At 47.8% G+C, this 20,347-nt stretch overlaps 1 protein-coding gene across 4 annotated transcripts in view; it reads right to left on the bottom strand.

The window, feature by feature from the left end:
- SEPTIN6 (septin 6) overlaps positions 1-9,549 on the bottom strand; it is a 50,064-nt gene extending 40,515 nt beyond the window's left edge. For all 4 annotated transcript variants that reach the window (XM_056859191.1, XM_056859189.1, XM_056859192.1 and 1 more), the window contains exon 1: positions 9,508-9,549. In XM_056859191.1, the coding sequence (XP_056715169.1) occupies positions 9,508-9,537 (30 nt within the window). In that variant the 5' untranslated portion in view covers positions 9,538-9,549. The remainder of the gene's footprint in view (positions 1-9,507) is intronic.
- Positions 9,550-20,347: the final 10,798 nt, after the last annotated feature.

The raw sequence follows: 20,347 nt of genomic DNA, 5'->3' as shown, positions 1-20,347 counted from the left end.
GGTGTTAAATGGAAGATATGTCAATTTACCTTACTCAGATAGGCTTTGTCCATGTGATCTGAAGACAGTGGATTCATTAGCCCATATGATGTTGGAATGCCCCCAATACAATTCTTATCGCAATCAATGGATTACTCCTATCTTAATTAAATTACCTGCCACCGTAACAAAAGATAAAGCAATCCCCTTTTTGCTGGCGGATAGAGATCCAAGAACGACATTGGCGGTGGCCAAGTATCTCTCCACCATATTTTCCTTAAAGAAATAAAGGCTCCCCATTCACTGCTCAAGACCTTTGATTCGAGGGAGCTTGAGGGAAAGGAAAGGACAGGGTATCAGTGAAGCAAATCAAAATTTCACTTCCTCTGTGGTGGTAGGTCTCAAACTGTGTCTGGGTAACTGGTGGGGAGAGTTAGTTCTTGCCAGAGATTTATTAAGGAGCTTTCCTTAAAGGCAGTTCGGCCACCACTGCTGAGTGTGTCAGTGCACAGGGGGCAACACTAAAGGCTGAGCCAATCCTGCATGACCTAGGACCCACATATCTGAAGGGCCATCTCACCCTATATAAACCTGTGTGCCAACTCTTGCCTTCCCAGCAACTTCTTCTGTTTGATCCTTCCTGCAAGGAGGTTATGTGGACCATGGCCTTTCGGGTGGTGGCTCCACTTCTGTGTGACATGAGGGCGATACCTTCCCTAGTCTCCTTTAAGAGAGCTTGTAAGGCAACAGAAGAGCTTTTTACTGATTCTTGGTGTAAGTTGGCTGATATTGTATTAATGAATCAGGTTTCATTTTATTGGCATTCTAAGTGATTTTATTTTATTTATGTTTTTGTACACAGAAACAATGCAGCCTTGAAAGAAGATCTACAAATGCCATAAGATACATAAAATAAATAGTGCTTGGATGCAGTAGGCTGCTCTCAAACTGAACACTGTCATGGCTTGGTAATCAACGCTAGGCAAGCAGAGCAGCGCAGAGTGACAAAGAGACACAAAGGTCCCTTGGCCCAGAAATGTGTTTCTGCCCTTCAAACAATGGCTTTCAGCTGGGGAACCAGAAGTTCATAACTGTGTGCAGAAGTGCTATAGTCTTCACTAAGTTGTATGGCAAAAATTGAGAAGAAAAATAAGGACGGGCCCTTCTGGATCAGATCAAGGGTCCAACTAGACCAGCATCCTGTTCTCAGCAGTGGCCAGCCAGATGCTTCCAGGAAGCCCATACACAAAACATCAAGGCAGCAGCCCTGACTCCAGCATCTGGAAACGGCTATGAGAAGTGACTAAGAACTGCAGGCAGGATTAAACCACAGGGCCGTTGTTATTTTTCAAAAAAAGATATGTACTGCAGCTAAAGGCTCTTCCAAACAGAGGTGCATGCAAATTTCAAGGTAGCTGGGTTTTTTTGGATACACAAAGCTAAAGGACTCTAAAATAACCAGTTAGGAGTTTATCGGGTGTAAAACTTTTCAATTCATTATCAAGCAACAAAAGAGACTACCCATGCAACAACACTTCCTGTGAGCAAGCCTCTCTGTATGTGATAATCTTTCAGTTTAGAATGTGGTCAATTTTCATCAGAAGAAAGAAACATATTTCTTGACGGCCTCCGATGTCTACAAAGGGGAAATGCTCTTTTGTAATGGCAGGCATCCCTTGTGGGGTACATATGCTGTTTGCTGTGACTGCATGAAACTGCTGAACACTGAGGAGACCTTCTGTTTTTCCACTCTCTCCCCCTGGTGTTTCTAAAGTTGGTAAATTGATCTGAGGATGGGAAGAGGAAATTAGATTGGGGAGAGGGGTTCTATACCACCAGCAGCCAAATGGAAAGCAAAATACATCAGCCGGGACTCTCATTATTATCTTGATGTGCCCGCTCAGCCCTCTGGCATCCCAGAACAGTCTATGCCATCTGAATGCACAGTTCCCAACTGATCTGACTGAATTCTCTTTGAAGTCCTTGACAAAGGGCACAGAAATGACAAGCTACCTGGATAGTTTCCCAGTAATATTTTCCTCCAGCCAGTCCAGGAAACAGAGATAAAGGTATACTAACGATTGCCCCAGAAATAAATGTTGCTGACCCACTTTGAGCCCAGCTTGCTGGGAATGAGGGTGGGCTATAAATGCAACAAATAAATAAATAAATAAAAAGAGAAAACTGTGTAAAGTTGTGACCCACTCTGAACCCAGCTTGCTGGGAATGAGGGTGGGCTATAAATGCAAACAAACAAATAAATAAAAATTAAGAGAAAATTGTGCAGAAATTCTCAAGAGCTGAGCGACCTTTTTCTGAATGTTGAAAGGAGTTCACAGGAAGGGCAGAACAGAGAGCAGAGGTTTGACAAGGAGAGAGACCAACCAGAAAGCACAACACAGGGGCCTGCCTGTAAATCTCACCATTCTATCACTGGGTGGGGGTGATGCTTTATGAAGGTGAGGAGGGGGTGTAAGGGCAACATTATAACAGAAAGCACTTTTATAAAGAGAACAGGAATTTTGTCTGTGTCACTGTGTATGTTTTATCAACATATCTAATAGTCAATGTGGCTCTGGCAGCGGATACTTAAATCTGTGGATTGGGGCCACCTTTTGAGATTTGCCTTCAGATCGGGGGGGGGGCTCTGCCCCAGGTCTGCAGAAAAAATTCCAAACCTCAAAAAAATGGAGGGGGGGGTCCAGAAAAACAAACAAACAGAGAGCAATTGTCTGGGCTTACACAGGCACTTGTCTCCTGACCACCAGTAGGAGTGGGTGGGGGAAGAACTGGAGCCTCCCTCCCCCACACACTGCTGATGTGGCACCACTGAAAATAGGCAGGTGGGTGAGAAGGAATGATGGCTGGCCATCTGGGTCAAGTAGTGGAGGAGGCATGGAACCAGGTGGGCACAGCAATAGGGAGGGGGACTGCTGGGGGGGACAGGGAAGGGGGGCAAACATACCCCCCACATGTTTCATGGGTTCCTCTTGTATTATCTATTGGCTGTTATGTATTATCCGGCTCTTACTACATTGTTTTCTACATTTTGTAATTTCATTTTCTGCACTGCTTGAAATATCATGTCTGATCCTGCAAAAAAAAAAAAGTTGTTTCTCATTTTTGCAAGCTTAGCCCTATTGCATTATTAGGTCTCTCATACTATTAGATTACATTATTTTAATCAATCTGTCTTGAGCCTCAGTGAGAAAGGTAGACTATAAATGAAGTAAATAAAATAAAGTAGTTTGATGTAACCTCCTCCCATAATGCATGGTTTCAGGGCAGCACACTACCTCTGCTTAATCTCTTACTAAATTCCAAACCTTCCCCTGCAGCACACATACATACATTACATGAAGCCCTTGCCAAGCAGAACAGGGGAACATATTCTTATTACGGTGCCCCCTCCACGTTCACAGGCAAATTCAGGGCCAAGTACTCAACACCTTCAGTCTGAAATATGACCCACAGAAAAGTACTTCATTTGTTCAACTATCCCCACCCATTTAAAAAGGGGATCCTCAGGAAAAAAACAACCCATCAGACCTGCTTTCATAATCTCATAAGAAAGGTGTTGCCCAGAGAAACTAGCTTCTGTAAGCAGTACTGTAAATAATGCTTTGAGGCCAAGCAGAAGTCATCTACCTTTATATAAAGGCATGAGAAGCAAAGGGAATGGTGCACGCAGTCTTCTGCAGGTGGCAAGCGGGAGACGCATGCACGAAAGTAAACACACAGGTTAATTCATAGAAGTGAGTGCTTGTACAAAACCTCTGGAGCAACATAGTAGCCTGTGGACCAAAGATTTCATCCCTGTTTAACATAACATAGGTAGACACAATCACTTGACTGGGCTACATGTTTTTTTATTTTAGAAAGAAAAACTGAAACATCTTTTGTTGACACAAGAAAAAAAAACCTTCTCTTTCAATACTCAACACATCACCCTTACTGAGATACTTGTTTATTTTAATATAATCGATTAGTTTAAAAACTAAGACCATTGCTCAGCTAAAAGCGCGTGATCATCTCAGGCTCCAGAAATGACAAACTTCTGTTACTGTTGACTTTAGGTGAAATTAGAGCGGCGAATGGATGCATTTTCCAAAAGACACTCCAGTTCTCAGCTAGTTCACTTGACCTTTCCTTCAGAGCACTTCAGCTCCCATGCGTGCATATTTATCCATTAAAAATATAAGACTCAAGACCAAGGGTCCATGTAGATCAGGATTCTGATTCCAACGGTAGTCAGCCAGTTATCTCTGGGACACTCAGAAGGAGAGCACGAAGGCCTCAGCCCTTCCTTCTTTTGGTCCCCAGCATCCGCTGTTCAAAGATATGCTGCTGGTACACTGTGTCTGCTGCCTACATAACCCATGCCACAGGAAGACTCATTCACCTCCAGGATGCCACTGCACCTGAGGATCCTGCCGCACTCCCGCAGACAGCAGTTCAATGCACAAGAGGATTTCTGGGTGAAGTGCGCCCCAGCCACCTCCCACTTTCCTGATCTTAATGATGCTCCAAATCTGCCACCAAGTCAGCTGTTACACCTCACCTCATGGTAGTGCTGAGCTCGGGCTCTTTGGCATAGCATGTATTATAGAGCACACATTATGGTACTGCTAAAAATGGCCTCCCCTGCAGCTAACAATTCCTTGTGCTAATCATCCGGATTTGAGCCAGCACATTACACGTTTCCGCACCCTTCCTTGAAGGCGCTGGGAACATGAGCATGTCTGCAATGTGTGGGCCCAAACGACAAGATGCCCTTTCCTACACATTACAGATGATGCGGGGATCAATTGCCTCTGGGAGAAGCCATTTTGGGTAGTGTTCCCATGGCAACCATAAAGTACTCTCCACCTCTTACACTGGCCAGTTACATACAGTGTAGTTTCTCCAGCCCAGGCCCAAGAAAGATAACGTGAGTCATTCCTACAGAACGAAGACGTTCTCCGTTTGTGCTAAATTCACTTCTTGCTTGTCAAAAGCCACACACGTCAAAACAGTCAGCTAATTCTCATTTGCCTGGAAGCAGCCGCCAAATCTCGTTACAATCCATAGAAGGTTGCCAAAGCATGCTAAACAGGCCCAAGGATGTATAATGCAGAGAAAGATGTGTTTAATATGTCAGGAACTCTTTAAAAGTGTTCCCATTTTTTAAAAATCATGCTGCCAATGAGTGAAGAGAGGAACGCTACTAATTTCTCATCCAAAGAGTGAAGCTGTTCCTGTGTCTCCTCTCTTTCCACGGTGTCCAGGCAATGCACCCCAGTTCTATTGGGCATGTGGCACAGTGACAAGAACACGCATCTCCGGCACCTTGTCTTGAAATCTCCAGGAACTCACTCAGCATGGTATGCTGGTTAGAATAGGATCTGGGATACCCAGGTTCGAATCCCCACTCTATCAGGGAAGCTTGCTGGGTGACCGGTGTGGTGTAGTGGTTAAGAGCAGTGGTCTGGAGCGGCGGAGGCTAATCTGGTGAACTGGATTTGTTTCCCTACTCCTACACACGAAGCCAGCTGGGTGACCTTGGGCAAGTCATGCTCTCTCAGCCTCACCTACCTCACAGGGTGTCTGTTGTGGGGAGGGGAAGGTGATTGTAAGCCAGCTTGATTCTGCCTTAAGTGGTAGAGAAAGTCGGCATATAAAAACCAACTCTTCTTCTCACACATTCTCAGCCTAACCTATCTCACAGGGTTGTTGTGAGGATAAAATGGAGGGGGAAACATTGTAATCCACTTGGGGTTCCCAATGGGGAGAAAAGTGGGATATAAATGAACTAAATGAAAAGTATGCTCCACATGTAGCTGCTCCCAGCAGAAGCAGGGGTAAGCACTGGAAGAGCAGGCTGCTTAATGCTTCAAGGAGATGCAAAGGAGGTTAATGCTTGAGCCCTTTTTGAGCATACCCAACAACATGCCAAGCACTGGGACAGCAGGAAGGGATGGAGGAGGAGGAGGAAGACCATGCTGGACTCCAGAGGAGCTGCTCTGCACTTCGCTGCCTAAAAGACAGAATGAGCCAAAATGCAGCGAAACAGTAAACTTCAAAAAGTAATTTACACTTGTGGAAAATTACCACAGAGTATAAATGGCCAACAGTCTCAACGGTTTTACATTTCCTGTATTCGCTATTATCAAAAGAAGACAAACTATGCCATCCTAGCAAAAGCCTTCTAGAGTTTTGTTGCTTTTTAGATTGATATGTGCACTTTTCTTGCATATATATTAGAGATACGCACTCTTCTTGCCCACAATTCAAGTCCACCATTATAAATGCAACATTAGGCTACAAAAGGACGTATTAAAATTCCTACTTCTTTTTCCTTAGGACTGTTAAAGCAGCCAGACTGCCTCTTTTGGAAACTGCTTCCTTTTGGGGGGGACTTTAAAATTGGTATTTAAAAAAAATATTGATTTGAAAACTAGACGGCGTCATAGTTTAGAAATCTGATAATATATCTAAGAAACTGCCTTACAGGCATTGGTCATCTTGACTCAGTGGTGGTGATTCTGCTGGGAAGAAATGGTCCAGAGTCCGCAAATGTGTCCTTGCACTTGAAATAACTTCTCTGCAAGTGGAACTTGGGACCTTAAATAAACAAAGGGCCTGCTCTGCCTCTGACCCTTTCTCTCATGCAGCTGAACCTCTGCCAAGTGTGTTTATCTTAACTGTGTTTGAAATCATATTGGTTCCCCAACCTTCATCCAAGAACCTCAAGGCAGCATCCAGGAAGTCATCCCACTTTCAACCTCAGAACTCCACGAGGCAAAGACAGGCAACAAGTGGTGTGTCTAGACCTTCCCAGTGAACTTCATGCTGAACCCTGGTCTCAGCATTCCGAACCCAAATATATACTGTTCTTTTTTCTTTAAAAAATGCAGTTGAATGCGCATAATGGAACTAATCAACCAAGCAGGTGAAATTCCTGGTTTCTATCTGGCTGAATTAACAAAACTTGCATTCCTTGCAAAACTTGAAACCAGCGTGGTGTCGTGGTTAAGAGCGGTGGACTCTAATCTGGAGAACTGGTTTGGTTTCCCAACTCCTCCACATGAGCAGCGGACTCTAATCTGGAGAGCCAGGTGGGTTTCCCCACTCCGCATGAGTGGCAGACTCTAACCTGGTGAACTGGGTTTGATTCCCCACTCCTCCACATAAGTAGCGGACTCTAATCTGGAGAGCTGGGTAGGTTTCCCCACTCCACATGAGCGGCAGACTCTAATCTGGTGAACTGGGTTTGATTCCCCACTCCTCCACGAGTGGTGGACTCTAATCTGGAGAGCCAGGTGGGTTCCCCACTCCACATGAGCGATGGACTCTAATCTGGAGAGCCGGGTGGGTTTCCCCCCTCCACATGAGTGGTGGACTGTAATCTGGAGAGGTGGGTGCATTTCCCCACTCTACATGAGCAGCAGACTCTAATCTGGTGAACTGGATTCGATTCTCCACTCCTCCACATGAGTGGCGGACTCTAATCTGGAGAGCCGGGTGGGTTTCCCCACTCCACATGAGTGGCGGACTCTAATCTGGAGAAATGGGTTTGATTCCCCACTCCTCCACATGAGCGACGGACTCTAATCTAGTGAACCAGGTTTGTTTCCCCACTCTTCCACATGAAGCCAACTGGGTGACCTTGGGCTAGTCACAGCTCTCTCCGAACTCCCTCAGCCCCACCTACCTCACAGGGTGTCTGTTGAAGAGAGATGAAGGGAAAGCAATTGTAAGCTAGTTTTGCATCTCCTTAAAGGTAGAGAAAATCGGGGTACAAAAACCAACCCTTCTTTCTTCTTCATTCCAGCCACGGTCACCCAATGCAACCCACTGATTTAAGGTAGAGAATCTACCTATTTAAAAACACACACAGAGAGATGCTACTCTATATTGTTCTCTAAGGGAAGTCAGCAGTCCTGGAGATCCCTTTCCTCATCAAAAGGAACGGGAAACCTCACATGAGTTCACCCGCTTGTGAGCTGGAAGGTTTCCCCATTCATTTTGAGCACAAAGGAAAGGCTCCATCACTCGCCTCTGAAGTGCCTGTGTAGCTTTCTTTCATTGTAGCAGAGAAAGACACACGTGACACGGAGCAGGTGAGCGCCGGACCTTTCAGAGCTTGTGCAGAGACAAAAGCTTCCACCCCTCCAGTTTTGAAAAAAAGCCCCCTTTTGTGTGCGCCCGTGAAACTGGGAGCTGCCTCGGCGCTCTCATGTTACACGGGAGCAAAAGAAGGCACCGTGTAAACGTCTAGAGAGAAGCACAGGACACTTTGCATCGAACACAATGGAGCTCACGCTGCCTGGGTACCATTTCCAACCCAACGCACTTTGGGAAGGTGCCTCCACTTTGGTCCCCGCTAGTCAAAAATGATTTTAAAAAGCACGGCCCTCCCACTTGGAAAGGCCACTTCCCAACCCCTGTTTACCAAGGGCACAAAATTAAGGCCGTCCTAATTGAGCATCCTAATCTTAACTAAGGTTTCCCCACAGACCATCATAAGAATGTAAGAAAAGCCCTGCTGGATCAGACCAAGGCCCATCAAGTCCAGCAGTCTTTCACCCATCCTTCACTATCCCACATTTGTGCCCCCCCCCAAAAAAAGTTGCCTCTCTCTTATTGCTCCCCTCCCCGCTTAGGCCCGTCCTACCTTTTGGAAAGAGTCACCTGCCAAACATCTCCTGCCACATTCAATCCGGCATCCTCCAGCTCCCCCCACCCCGCACTTCTAGTGCATCCCCGCCTTTCTGGGGTCGACCCCAGCCAGGCCCTGCCTCGGCTGGGTCGTGCAAACATAAGAAAAGCCCTGCTGGATCAGACCAAGGCCCATCAAGGCCAGCAGTCTGCTCACACAGGGGCCAACCAGGGGCCTCTAGGAAGCCCCCAAACCAGACGACAGCAGCAGCACCGTCCTGCCTGTGTTCCACAGCACCCAAGATAATAGGCATGCTCCTCTGATCCTGGAGAGAATAGGGATGCATCATGATTCATGGCTAGCAGGGAGTTCCACAATTTAACTATGTGTTGTGTGAAGAAATACAGCATCCTGCCTGTGTTCCACAGCACCTAAGAGAATAGGCATGCTCCTATATAATAGGCCCCCCTCCATCCCACCTGGGAAAGGAGCGCCCCCCCCCACAAGAGAAAGTCACCTCCAACGCAGGCCGCCCGCTCTCCCCCCCCCCTTTCCACCAACCCGCCCCGCGGCTCTCTCTCGGCGGAAAGCAGGCGGGAAAGCGCGCCCCGTCCGAAGCCCGCCCTCCCTCCCGCGGCCCCTTGCAACCCCCCCTTCGCGCCCGAGCCCCCGCAGGAGCCATCCGGGCATCCCCCCCCCCACGTCCTCTTCCAGCCATCCCGGCGGCTGCCTCTTCCTCGCCCGCCGGAGAGCAGAGCCGGCATCCTCTGCCGCCTCGCTCACAAGGCAGGCGGGCAGGCGGGCGGGAGGACGCGTGCTCGGCTGCCCCGGCCAGGACGCGGGCCAGGCGGCTGAGCCAGGGAGCCCCGGCCCAGCCCCTCACTCACCACCTGGCGCGCTATCTCGGTGGCCGCCATGGCCCCTCCGCCGCCGCCGCCGCCTCCAGAAGCCGAGCGAGCTGCAAACGCGCCCTCCTCCTCCTCCTCCTCCTCCTCCTCCTCCTGCTCAGCCGGGGGCGGCTCTGCTCTGCTCCACTGATGGGGAAGGGAGGGGGGCGCGCCAGAGAGAGAGAGAGAGAGACCCGGCCACTGCGGCACTGGCGGAGGGGAGGCGCGGGGCTCCCGGCGGGGCGCGCGAGGGCGGGGCGCGCGAGGGGACCCCGGCCGCTCCTCCGCCCCTCGGGCCGGCCCTGAGGCCGCTGCGGGCCCCGGCGCCTCCCCACCCCCCCCCCGCCGGCCGGAATGGTGCAGGCCGAGGCGCGCCAGGGACTCGCCCGCGCGGCTCCAAGGGGTCCGGCGCGCCTGCCCGGGTGGCTCGCGGCCGCTCGGCCAAGGGGAAGGGGAAGGGCGCCGCTTGCTGGCCGGGGGCTCCGGCCCGGCGCCCCCCTCCCCTCCCCTCCCCTCAGGCGGCGGCCTCGTCCTCCCCTCTCCTCGGGCGCGGCTCCAGCCTGGGCGTGAAGTCAATGGCGAGCTCAGAAATCCGCCCCGGGGCTTCCAAGGGGCGCGCGGAGCCGTCCCTGGGAAATGCGCCCTCGTGGGCACAGAAGAAAGGCCCGGCTGGATCGGACCCAGGCCCATCCGGTCCAGCGGGCTGTTCACCCAGGGGCCAACCAGGCGCCTCTAGGAAGCCCCCAAACAAGGCGACTGCGGCAGCACCGTCCTGCCTGTGTTCCAAAGAACCCAAGATAATAGGCCTGCTCCTCTGATCCTGGAGAGAATAGGGATGAAGCATGACTAGTCTCCATTTTGACCAGTAGCTGTGAATAGCCCTCTCCGCCATGGACACGTCCGCTCCCCTCTTCGAGCCTTCCGAGTTGGCAGCCATCCCCACATCCTGGGGCAGGGAGTCCCACCATTGAACTATGCGTTGCGTGGAGAAGTACTGCCATTCATCTGTTTTGAATCTCTCACCCTCCAGCGTCAGCAGATGACCCCACGTTCTGGTATTATGAGAGAGGGAAAATAGAACAGAGGGAAACAGAACCGCCTGCAATTGGTACCAAGGTGCACGGCGCACACTGTCTTTCCGGGCATCAGGGCAGGGTTGACTCCTGGATTTAGGGGGCTTTGTAGGGGGGGGGGGAATTGTCCATTAGGGAGAATGTGAACTTGCCTAGTGGAGCCCCACAGCCTCCTGCTTTCCCTAACCCTTCCCCATCCTTCAAGAGATTCTGGAACAACAGGATTTCTGTTTGTACCAGGTACCCAGAGTGACTTGAGAGGGCCTCAGTCTCCTTTATGCTCCTCTGCCTTAACAGGGAGCTTCAGTAAAACATAAAAATGGCAGGGGGCTGAGCTCAATGGGTTCCATCCTGCTGGCTTTTGGGAAATAGTGTATCCTTTCCTGCTAGGCAAGCAAGATGGCCGCTCTAGCTAAAATTCAGCTGGCAATGTTGTGTAAGAGCCGGTGTGGTGGTTAAGAGCGGCGGACTCTAATCTGGTCAACCGGGTTTGATTCCCCACTCCTCCACATGAGCAGTGGACTCTAATCTGGTGAACTGGGTTGGTTTCCCTGCTCCTCCACATGAAGCCTGCTGGGTTACCTTGGACTACTCACAGTTCTCTCTGAACTCTCTCAGTCCCACCTACCTCACAAGGTGTCTGTGGTGGGGAGAGGAAGAGAAGGAGATTGTAAGCTGGTTTGAGAATCCTTAAAGGTAGAGAAAACCAGGGTATAAAAACCAACTCCTCCTCTTCTTCCTTATTCCAGGGGCTGAGCTGTGATCTATGTGAACAGAGAAGGCGTCTCTGTGTATAACTTACTGCTCAGTACACATGACTGTAGGAAGCTGCCTTATACTGAATCTGACCATTGGCCCATCAAGGTCAAGATCTCATTGGCAGCATCCTCTCCAGGTATCTAGGTAGAGGTTTTTCATATCACTTACTAACCTGATACTTTTAACTGGAGCTGCCAGGAATTCAACCGGAAACCTACTGCAGGTGAAGCAGCTGGACTGCTATTGAGTCTCATTGGGCCGGGCCATACACACATTCATTGGCTCACCAAAGTCTTTGGGGCAGGTACTGTTGGCTGGGCATCCAATCAGCAGATACAGGCCTCTTAGGTAGAGAAATTCTTGGAGATTTGGGGGTGGATCCTGGGGAGGACAGTGTGTGGGGAGGGACCTCAAGAGAGTAGAATGCCATACAGTTGCCAACCTCCAGGTAGTAGCTGGAGATCTCCTGCTATTACAGCTGATCTCCAAGCGACAGAGATCAGTTCCCCTGGAGAAAATGGCCGCTTTGGCAAATGGACTCTATGGCATTGAAGTCTCTCCCCTCCCCAAACCCCACCCTCCTCAGGTTCCACCTCAAAAACCTCCTGCTGGTAACAAAGAGGGACCTGGTAACCCTACATAAAGCAGCCATTTTCTCCAGAGGAACTCATCTCTGTAGTCTAGAAATCAGTTGTAATTCCAGCAACTCTCCATGTCCCACCTAGAAGTTGGCAAGCCTTAGGCAAGATCCATCTGTTACTTTTTATCCTGCTTTCTTCCAGGGTTCTGCACTTCGTCCTCACAGCAACCCTGTGAGGTAGGCTGGGCTGAGAGCAAGTGACTGACAGAGGGTCACCCAGCGAGCTTCATGTTTTTATCTTGTCAGTTTTACTGGTTGTTTCTACTGATATTGTATTGTATCATTATACAAAATTATTGTTTGTAACATGTTGCCAACCGCCCCAAATGATACATAAACAATATGTAAATAAAATAGATTAAAAAAGAACTCCCAGCTTGCCAGTGTATTTTGAGGGCTGTGGATGTGAGTAGGGTAAAGATCTATGAATCTGGTTCAAGTTCACATAGGCATGAACACATTGAGTTGCCTTAAACAAGACACTGTTCTGTCACCTTCAGTCCCCACCTCCCATCAATAGTATTTGAATAATCTTGAGCTGGCCAAGTGTACAAGGCTGTTGTAAGGATTACTGAGATAATGTGTTTGAGCACTTAAGAAAAAGCACTTTATAAAATGGTCATATCATTTTATAAAGTGCCTTCTGTCAAATGTATTGTAGAAATTAGGTGCAGCCAGCGCCCCACCTACCCCGCTTGATTGTCGCGAAGTGAAGTAAACAGCACAATTAACCTTTTCCAGGAGTTTTTATTTATTTAGGAAATGTTCATGCTGCCTCTCCAGAGATATCCTCAAAGCAGTTTGCAACCAAAACTATGAAACAAAACAAAACAAACAAAGCTATTTAAACAAGCCACTAAAAAATGCCAAAACAATTAAAACAAGAGACTAAAAGAATGAGCCGTGGCATAAAACACACATTGAGCAGTCTAAAATAGCTGCTTTGGTAGCCCTGATTGGGCACAAAGGTGAAATATAAGTGTAAATAAAACACATAATGAAATTACGTATATAAAACAACCCTTGGGCCAAAAGCAGACCATAAAACAACGAAAAGAGATTAAAAAACCCTTAGTTAAAAGCCTGAGTACAAACAGGAATGTTTTTGCCAACACCTAAAGGAATGTAAGGTAGGTTCCAGGGAAGCCTTACAGGGGGTGGTGAGGTGCCACCACTAAAAAACCCTGTCTCTGTTTGCCTGCCACCTGCCTCTCCTCTGCAGTTGGGGGCACAGAGAGCAGGGCATGAGAACAGGATCTTGTGTGTGCATGCATCAACTATGCCCAATAACAAAGCCACTGAAAAACAGCCCTACAGTGTAATAATTTCTTAGCACTCTTATAATTTCTGTGTGCTTGGATACCCTCGAAAAACAGGCCTGGTGGAGGCTGCCATGAACAAACTGGGCAATTCACTGAAGTCTTACCATGCCACTACTCAGTACTCAGATAGGAAATATCACATGAGAAGCTGCCCTGAGCCAACACATATTTACGCAGATGTAAATCCCACTGAATTCGCTGAGATTTACCACCTTGGTAAATGTGATTAGGATGGCGGCATGTGGGGCTTTCAGGAGAAGATACACTGTCCCTAGTGGCTATACGTAGAACTGCACCTATACCTGGATGAGTCCTAACGTGCTTCTTTGCTAAACAAATACTAGTAGTTCACATCCAAACAAACGAAGGAGCTTGAGATCTTGGGTTTTGTTTGACTAGTCTAGTCACTGGCTACTTTAACTTACTTTGTGTCTCTTATTTTGTGGAACCAACACTATAGCAGATTTCTGCAATACACTGTTGCTATAGTGCCTACATATTGCATTACATTACATCTCCAGCCTCTTGTGTTCCTGTATCAGTTTAGTTTTCTCATCATTTCCATGCATATCCTTTTTCTTTTCTTTTAGGACCAATAAATTATCAAGAAATAACATATGCATGACAGAAAAATGGGTCTGTGTGCCATTTATGCATACAACACATGTACACCAAATGACCATCTCATTCAAAGACCACCTCTGTTTTCTAATCACTATTCTTGCTTTTGCCTTTCAGAAATGCCTTCCTACTGTATTGCTAATGTGAGTTGGTGCTGCTGCACTCGTCTTGTTTGTGGCTTCCTAGAGGCACCTGGTTGGACACTGTGTGAACAGGCTGCTGGACTTGATGGGTCTTGGTCTGATCCAGCAGGACCGTTCTTATGTTGCTAGAGGTTTTATTCTCATTTGTTTATTTATTTAGTCACCACCACCCCCTTCAAGGTTCAACTCTCCCTCTATAGGATGTGGCGAAGTTGGACAATTATGCTCTTTCAGCTGTATCCATTCTTACCCTGATTTCCTATTCCCCGTTTTTTGGTGCTGAGATCCTTCCCCCACCCCCAACTCCCATGTGAATGAAACCTGAGCTAGGAGATAGTGATGGGGAGAATGAGGCCATGCCTCATTCAATCATGCTGTGTGGGAGTGGTCTGGGACAAGCCTGGAGCAAAGAGGGGAAACCCTGAGACCACATCACATTCACAGACCACAACTGGCCACCTCCAGTAAGATTATCAGTTTGCATTTTGCTGAAGAAGATATCAACTTATCCTCTTGTTTATAACTTGAAATCAAGTTACCTAACTTGTTAACATGTCCGTTATCTCAGGAAGCCACACCCATATTCCAACAGCCCCCCCCCCCTCACTTCCTTTATTGGTACTGAACTCTCTACTGGACTCCAAGATTGGACAGCTGCCATATCCTAGCCTTCCTCTGTTATTTGCCTTGTCTCACTGTCTGCTCTTCCTTCTGAATGGATTCTTTGTTGTTGTTGTTATTTTCTTAGTGCTTTGAGATTATTCTGTCATCCAGCACTGAGAAGTCCCTCACCATGATTCAGGTATCCTTCCCTTTCAGTACATTTGATTCTTATTCCATCTGGGGTCTGTCTAAGCTCCTTAAAGGCCTCTTTACCTGCTGATACATTTAATCCATCAACTATGATTATTACGGGTATGTGGGTTATTGCTTTAGCTGGTGGGCTTTAAGAGTTATTAGCCCTGGGGAAGTATTCAGGAGTACTGCTTCCTAGGATATTATTCTTCAGCTAGTAATACTACCCAACGAGTATTAAAACCTGAGCTAGCAGTTCTACAGTCAAGTTAGTGACTGCAGTAGGAAGGAAGTTTCTTCACATTGGATTTCTGAAGCCAGTTTTATAACTGGAGGCTCCAGTTGAGGAGCAGGCCGATATCCATGTAGACATTTTTTCCAGGGTAGATATGTGCCTGACATGTTAAACTAAAAAACAACAGTGTGGTGTAGTAGTTAAGAGCGGTGGACTCTAATCTGGAGAACTGGGTTTGTTTCCCCCATCCTTCACACGAAGCCTGCTGGGTGACCTTGGGCTAGTCACAGTTCTCTCCAAACTCTCTCAACTCATCTACCTTACAAGGTGTTTGTTGTGAGGAGAAGAAGGGAAGGTGATTGCAAGCTGGTACGAAACTCCTTAAAGGTAGAGAAAAGCGGGGTATAAAAACCATGGATCCACATGGGCTTTCTTATCCTGGCTCTTGACTCTGAATTTTGACATTGTTTGGTGCAAAACAAAAGATTGAGGACCCCTGCAGTGTGGCCACCCATCAAAAGGGATTGCTGTTTCCATCAAAGTGCTGGTCACCAGGAAGAAGCAGCACTCTTTGAAAGAGCATTTGGGTCCCTCAATTAAATGTACCTTCTGCACCTTTCTGCCTTATATATGTTTTAAGTGTTATGACCTGTTATTCATCTGGTTTTTAGTTAGCCATCTTTGGATTATTATTTTTTTGCCATCAAGTCACATCTGACTTACGGTGACCCCGGTAGGGTATTCAAGGCAAGAAATGTTCAGAAGTGGTTTGCCATTGCCTGCCTCCGTGTCACGACCCTGGCATTCCTTGGAGGTCTCCCATCCAAATACTTACCAGGGCCGACCCTGCTTAGCTTTTGACGAGATCAGGCTAGCCTAGGCCATCCAGGTCAGGGCCTTTTGAATGTACATCAAACAAAAACCAGGATGTGAATATTTAAAAAAAAACACCAATCAATAAATAAAATACTTGGGGGGGGGGAAGGATAAAGGATGCAGCTCTGCAGTTAACAAGGCAATGTCATCCCTGCATAGTGATGCCAACCTCCAGGTACTAGCTGGAGGTCTCCTGCTATTACAAATGATCTCAAGCCAAATGATCAGTTCACCTGGAGAAAATGGCTGCTTTGGCAATTGGACTCTATGCACTGAAGTCCCTCCTCTCCTCAAGCCCCACCCTCCTCAGGCTCCACCCCAAAAACCTCCCGCCGATGGCGAAGAGGGACCTGGCAACCCTATCCCTGCACTAGCCAGTTCCCAATTTCTGTTATATTTCAGATTCAGGATGTAGTTCCTTGATTCTTCTGCTTCGATTGCATGATTCTTCTGTTGGGATTGGGCAGCTTCCACACGGAGACAATTCTCTGTGTAGCTCCTGTTAAACTGCAAATGTCTCTGCATTCAGAGCAGCAATGGGCTATGCACACTGCACTTTCTTTGCTTCAGCACCCCACCATTTACCCCCCTCCTCCACCAGAGGACTTTTTCAGGCTTTTAAAAAAGTTAGTAATTGCTAGATCTCTATAGCTCAATGAAGTTATAATGGCCTATTGACACAATGTACTAGCTCTGTATCACCAGCTTTCATTTTTAAAAGTTTCTAAGCCCTTTGTGTGTGTGTGTGTGTCCCCCACGTATAGAAAACTACATGTCAGAGAGATGGGAGGTGATAGGGTTGCCAGGTCTCTCCTCGCCACCGGAGCTGGAGCCTGAGGAGGGTGGGGTTTGGGGAGGGGAGTTCTTTTTGTAATCTATTTTATTTACATATTGTTTATTTGGGGCGGCTGGCAACATGTTACAAACAATAATTCTGTATAGTGACACAATACAATATCAGTAGAAACAACCAGTAAAACTGACAAGATAAAAACATGAAGCTCGCTGGGCGACCCTCTGTCAGTCACTTGCTCTCAGCCCAGCCTACCTCACAGGGTTGTTGTGAGGACGAAGTGCAGAACCAGTTATGTTGCTCCGTGCTCCCTGGAAGATAGCAGGATAAAAAGTAACAGATGGATCTTGCCTAAGGCGTGCCAACCTCTAGGTGGGACCTGGAGAGCTGCTGGAATTACAACTGATTTCTAGACTACAGAGATGAGTTCCCCTGGAGAAAATGGCTGCTTTAGAGGATGGACTCTATGTAGGGTTACCAGGTCCCTCTTTGCTACCAGCAGGAGGTTTTTGAGGTGGAACCTGAGGAGGGTGGGGTTTGGGGAGGGGAGGGACTTCAATGTCATAGAGTCCAATTGCCAAAGCAGCCATTTTCTCCAGGGGAACTGATCTCTGTCGCCTGGAGATCAGCTGTAATAGCAGGAGATCTCCAGCTACTACCTGGTGGTTGGCAACCCTAGGAAGTGAGAACTCTTCTCGTGTGCTAGCAGTCTACATACAGAACATTTTTCAGTATACAAAGGAACGTTCAGTTGGAAATGCTTCTGTCTATATTCAAGATTAACACATCATCTGCCATCTGAGAGAACCAGGGCTTGGTTACCCCAAAGCTCTGAGAAACTGTCAGCTACAAAAGGTGGGACATGCTATTGAGATCTGCAACTGAAGACCTGCCCCAGATGACACCCCACCCCCCGCATGGGCAAGAAGGCAGGCATCCAACTAGTGGTGCACTCGCCCCCCTGGTGGCACAGGATGGTCTGTTGCACCAGTTGGGCATAGCCGTCCAGCCGCACACCGGAATTGCTCCTGCTCAGCATGGTCAGGGCCGGATTCTACAGCTGGCTCCTGCTACCTCCGCCTGCAGGGATGAAATGAGAACACACTGGCTAAGAACTCGTCCCCCGCCGCGCGCATTCTGGTTCTGCCTCCTTTAACCCCTCCATTGTCGCCACTTCCGCCCCCAGCCCTCTTGTAGTACAGAGGGAATACGTTTCTCCATGGCCTGGGTGGGAAAGGGTTAACACAGTTTCTTGAGTGGTCCTAGCAGCTCCATAGCTAATGACTCTTCTGCAAGGGGGGAAAAGGTTCCTTTTCTAGGGTAAAACAAACTCACATCTGCCTTGAATAGAGGCTATTCCTGTCCATGGGAGGGGGCGGATCACCAGTCTTAGATCCTTCTGAGCTACAGATCTGCCAGGACCCACGAAGGGCCAGACCAAATGGTTTCGCAAGCCTTAAAAGGCCCCCCCGGGCCTGACGTTCCCCACCCCTGATCTAAGGGCTAGGGGATATAATGTAATACATTATTAATGGTTTATTCTATACTGAGGTGAAGTTACATGTGGGAGGATGAATTCAGTGTCCGGTTTGAAAATAGTTGTTTGGCTTCCCCCCCTTGATCTTCACGATGTTGCCAAAATCCTTTTCATCCTTATCCTCATTGGGTTGGATTTATCTGCAACTTAGATCTTGGCCACTAGAGGGCATTGCAGCTAGCCACTTTGCAAATGGAATGGGCTTGAGCATAATCTTGATGGATTTCCATTGTTTCTAATTCTGTTTTTATTGAGGTTCTCTAAGACCAGCACGAACGGCACCACCCACCCTAAACTCTGCCTTCTCTTCCTCTTGGGACTCTCCTGGCCCTAAGTTTCATTCATTTGTGATACATTTCTCGTGTTTTTATCCTACTTTTGAGTCAAAGCTGGGTTCTTGTTGGCACACTTTACAGCAATTGCGACCTGACAGAAAAAACTAACATTTGATTTTAATAGGAATTCCACCCAGGGATTTTCAGTGACCTCTGAGCAGAAGCCTGAAAGAAGGGCGGCTGGCTGTCTCTCTGGCCTATGGAAGCTAGAAACTGGAACTGAATCCAGGAGGCACAAAAAAGGGGCAACCCCTTTCCTCTGGCCAGTAGCAGTTGGTAGCTGTGAGGAAGGAGTTCACCACTGGAACAAGATCCAGGCACGATGGAGGGGTGGCTGGCTGCCACCGCTTCTCCCTCAGGCATCTCCAGTGGCAGTTAGTAACTGTTATCTCCTTGCAGAGCAGGAACCGCGGGTAATTATTAAGTAGTTCTCCTCTGCTGAGAAAGGGACAGTACTATTAATAGGAAATGCTTGACTTCCCAGCAATGCAAGAAACCAACAGAGGACAGAACACTGGGGTCATGTTGGCAGGACTCACAATACACCGCCCTTCCTGTTGCTAAGCAGGTCTGGTCCGTACATGGATGGGGAACCTCCAGAGGGGGATCTATGCAGTGACTGCCTTAGAAATAGGGTTGCTAGCTCTGGGTTGGGAAACACCTGGAGATTTTGGGGGTGGAGCCTGAGGAGGGTGGGGTTTGGGGAGGGGAGAGACTTCAACTGGGTATAAAGTCCACCTTCCAAGGCATCCATTTTCTCCAGGTGAGCTGATCAGTTGTAATCCTAGGAAATCTCCAGCCACCACCCAGAGGTTGGCAGCCCTACTTAGAAACGTAATTATGGCTCTGCTTCACTGCATGAATATGGCCACCAGAAACCACACCACTTTGTAGCACTTGTCTTCAGCAGGTTTGAGCATTGAAAGCGTTTCCCATACTTGATCTCTGTAATCCTCCTTGTAACCATTTTTTTAAAATCAGGTCTGTTTCATTATTCCCATTTTGATGATTGGGCAGTGGGGGGGACATAATACGAAGGTTGCTCAGTTTGTTCATTACAGTGGAGAGATGTAACTTCCAGTTTCATCAACTGGTGTAGTGGTTAAGAGCGGTGGAGTCTGATCTGGAGAACCAGATTTGATTCTCCACTCCTCCACATGAGCGCGGAGGCTGATCTGGTGAACTGAATTTGTTTCCCCACTCCTACACACGAAGCCAGCTGGGTGACCTTGAACAAATCACAGTTCTGTTAGAGCTCTCTCAGTTCCGCCTACCTCACAGGGTGTCTGTTGTGGGGAGGGGAAGGGAAGGTGATTGTAAGCCAGTTTGAGTCTCCCTTAAGTGGTGGAGAAAGTCGGCATATAAAAACCAACTCTTCTTCTTCAAAGTCCTCTTATACTGCACATTATTTCTCTTCCTAAAATGGCTATTCTTCTGGAATCTGCAGCCACAGAAATGTGCGCATGTGTAAATAACAACACTTGGTACTAAAATTGTTTAACTTACATGCTCAATGTGCTTCTCAGTAATTACATCAGTAATCCTTACAACAACCCTAAAAGGTAGACTGGTCTCATTACAAGGGTAATCTGACAGGCAGTGTAATGATTAACAATCACCGGTCAACCTGCCTATGTTTTACAATGCATAGTTGATGATAGCATTGATTGACACAGCATTTCCTGAGGCGACCTGACAGTTTTGAAGAATT

The sequence above is a fragment of the Euleptes europaea genome, chromosome 13 (assembly GCF_029931775.1).
Source record: "Euleptes europaea isolate rEulEur1 chromosome 13, rEulEur1.hap1, whole genome shotgun sequence".
In the NCBI taxonomy this organism is placed as follows: domain Eukaryota; kingdom Metazoa; phylum Chordata; class Lepidosauria; order Squamata; family Sphaerodactylidae; genus Euleptes; species Euleptes europaea.
This window is presented reverse-complemented; position numbering and strand designations above follow the sequence as displayed.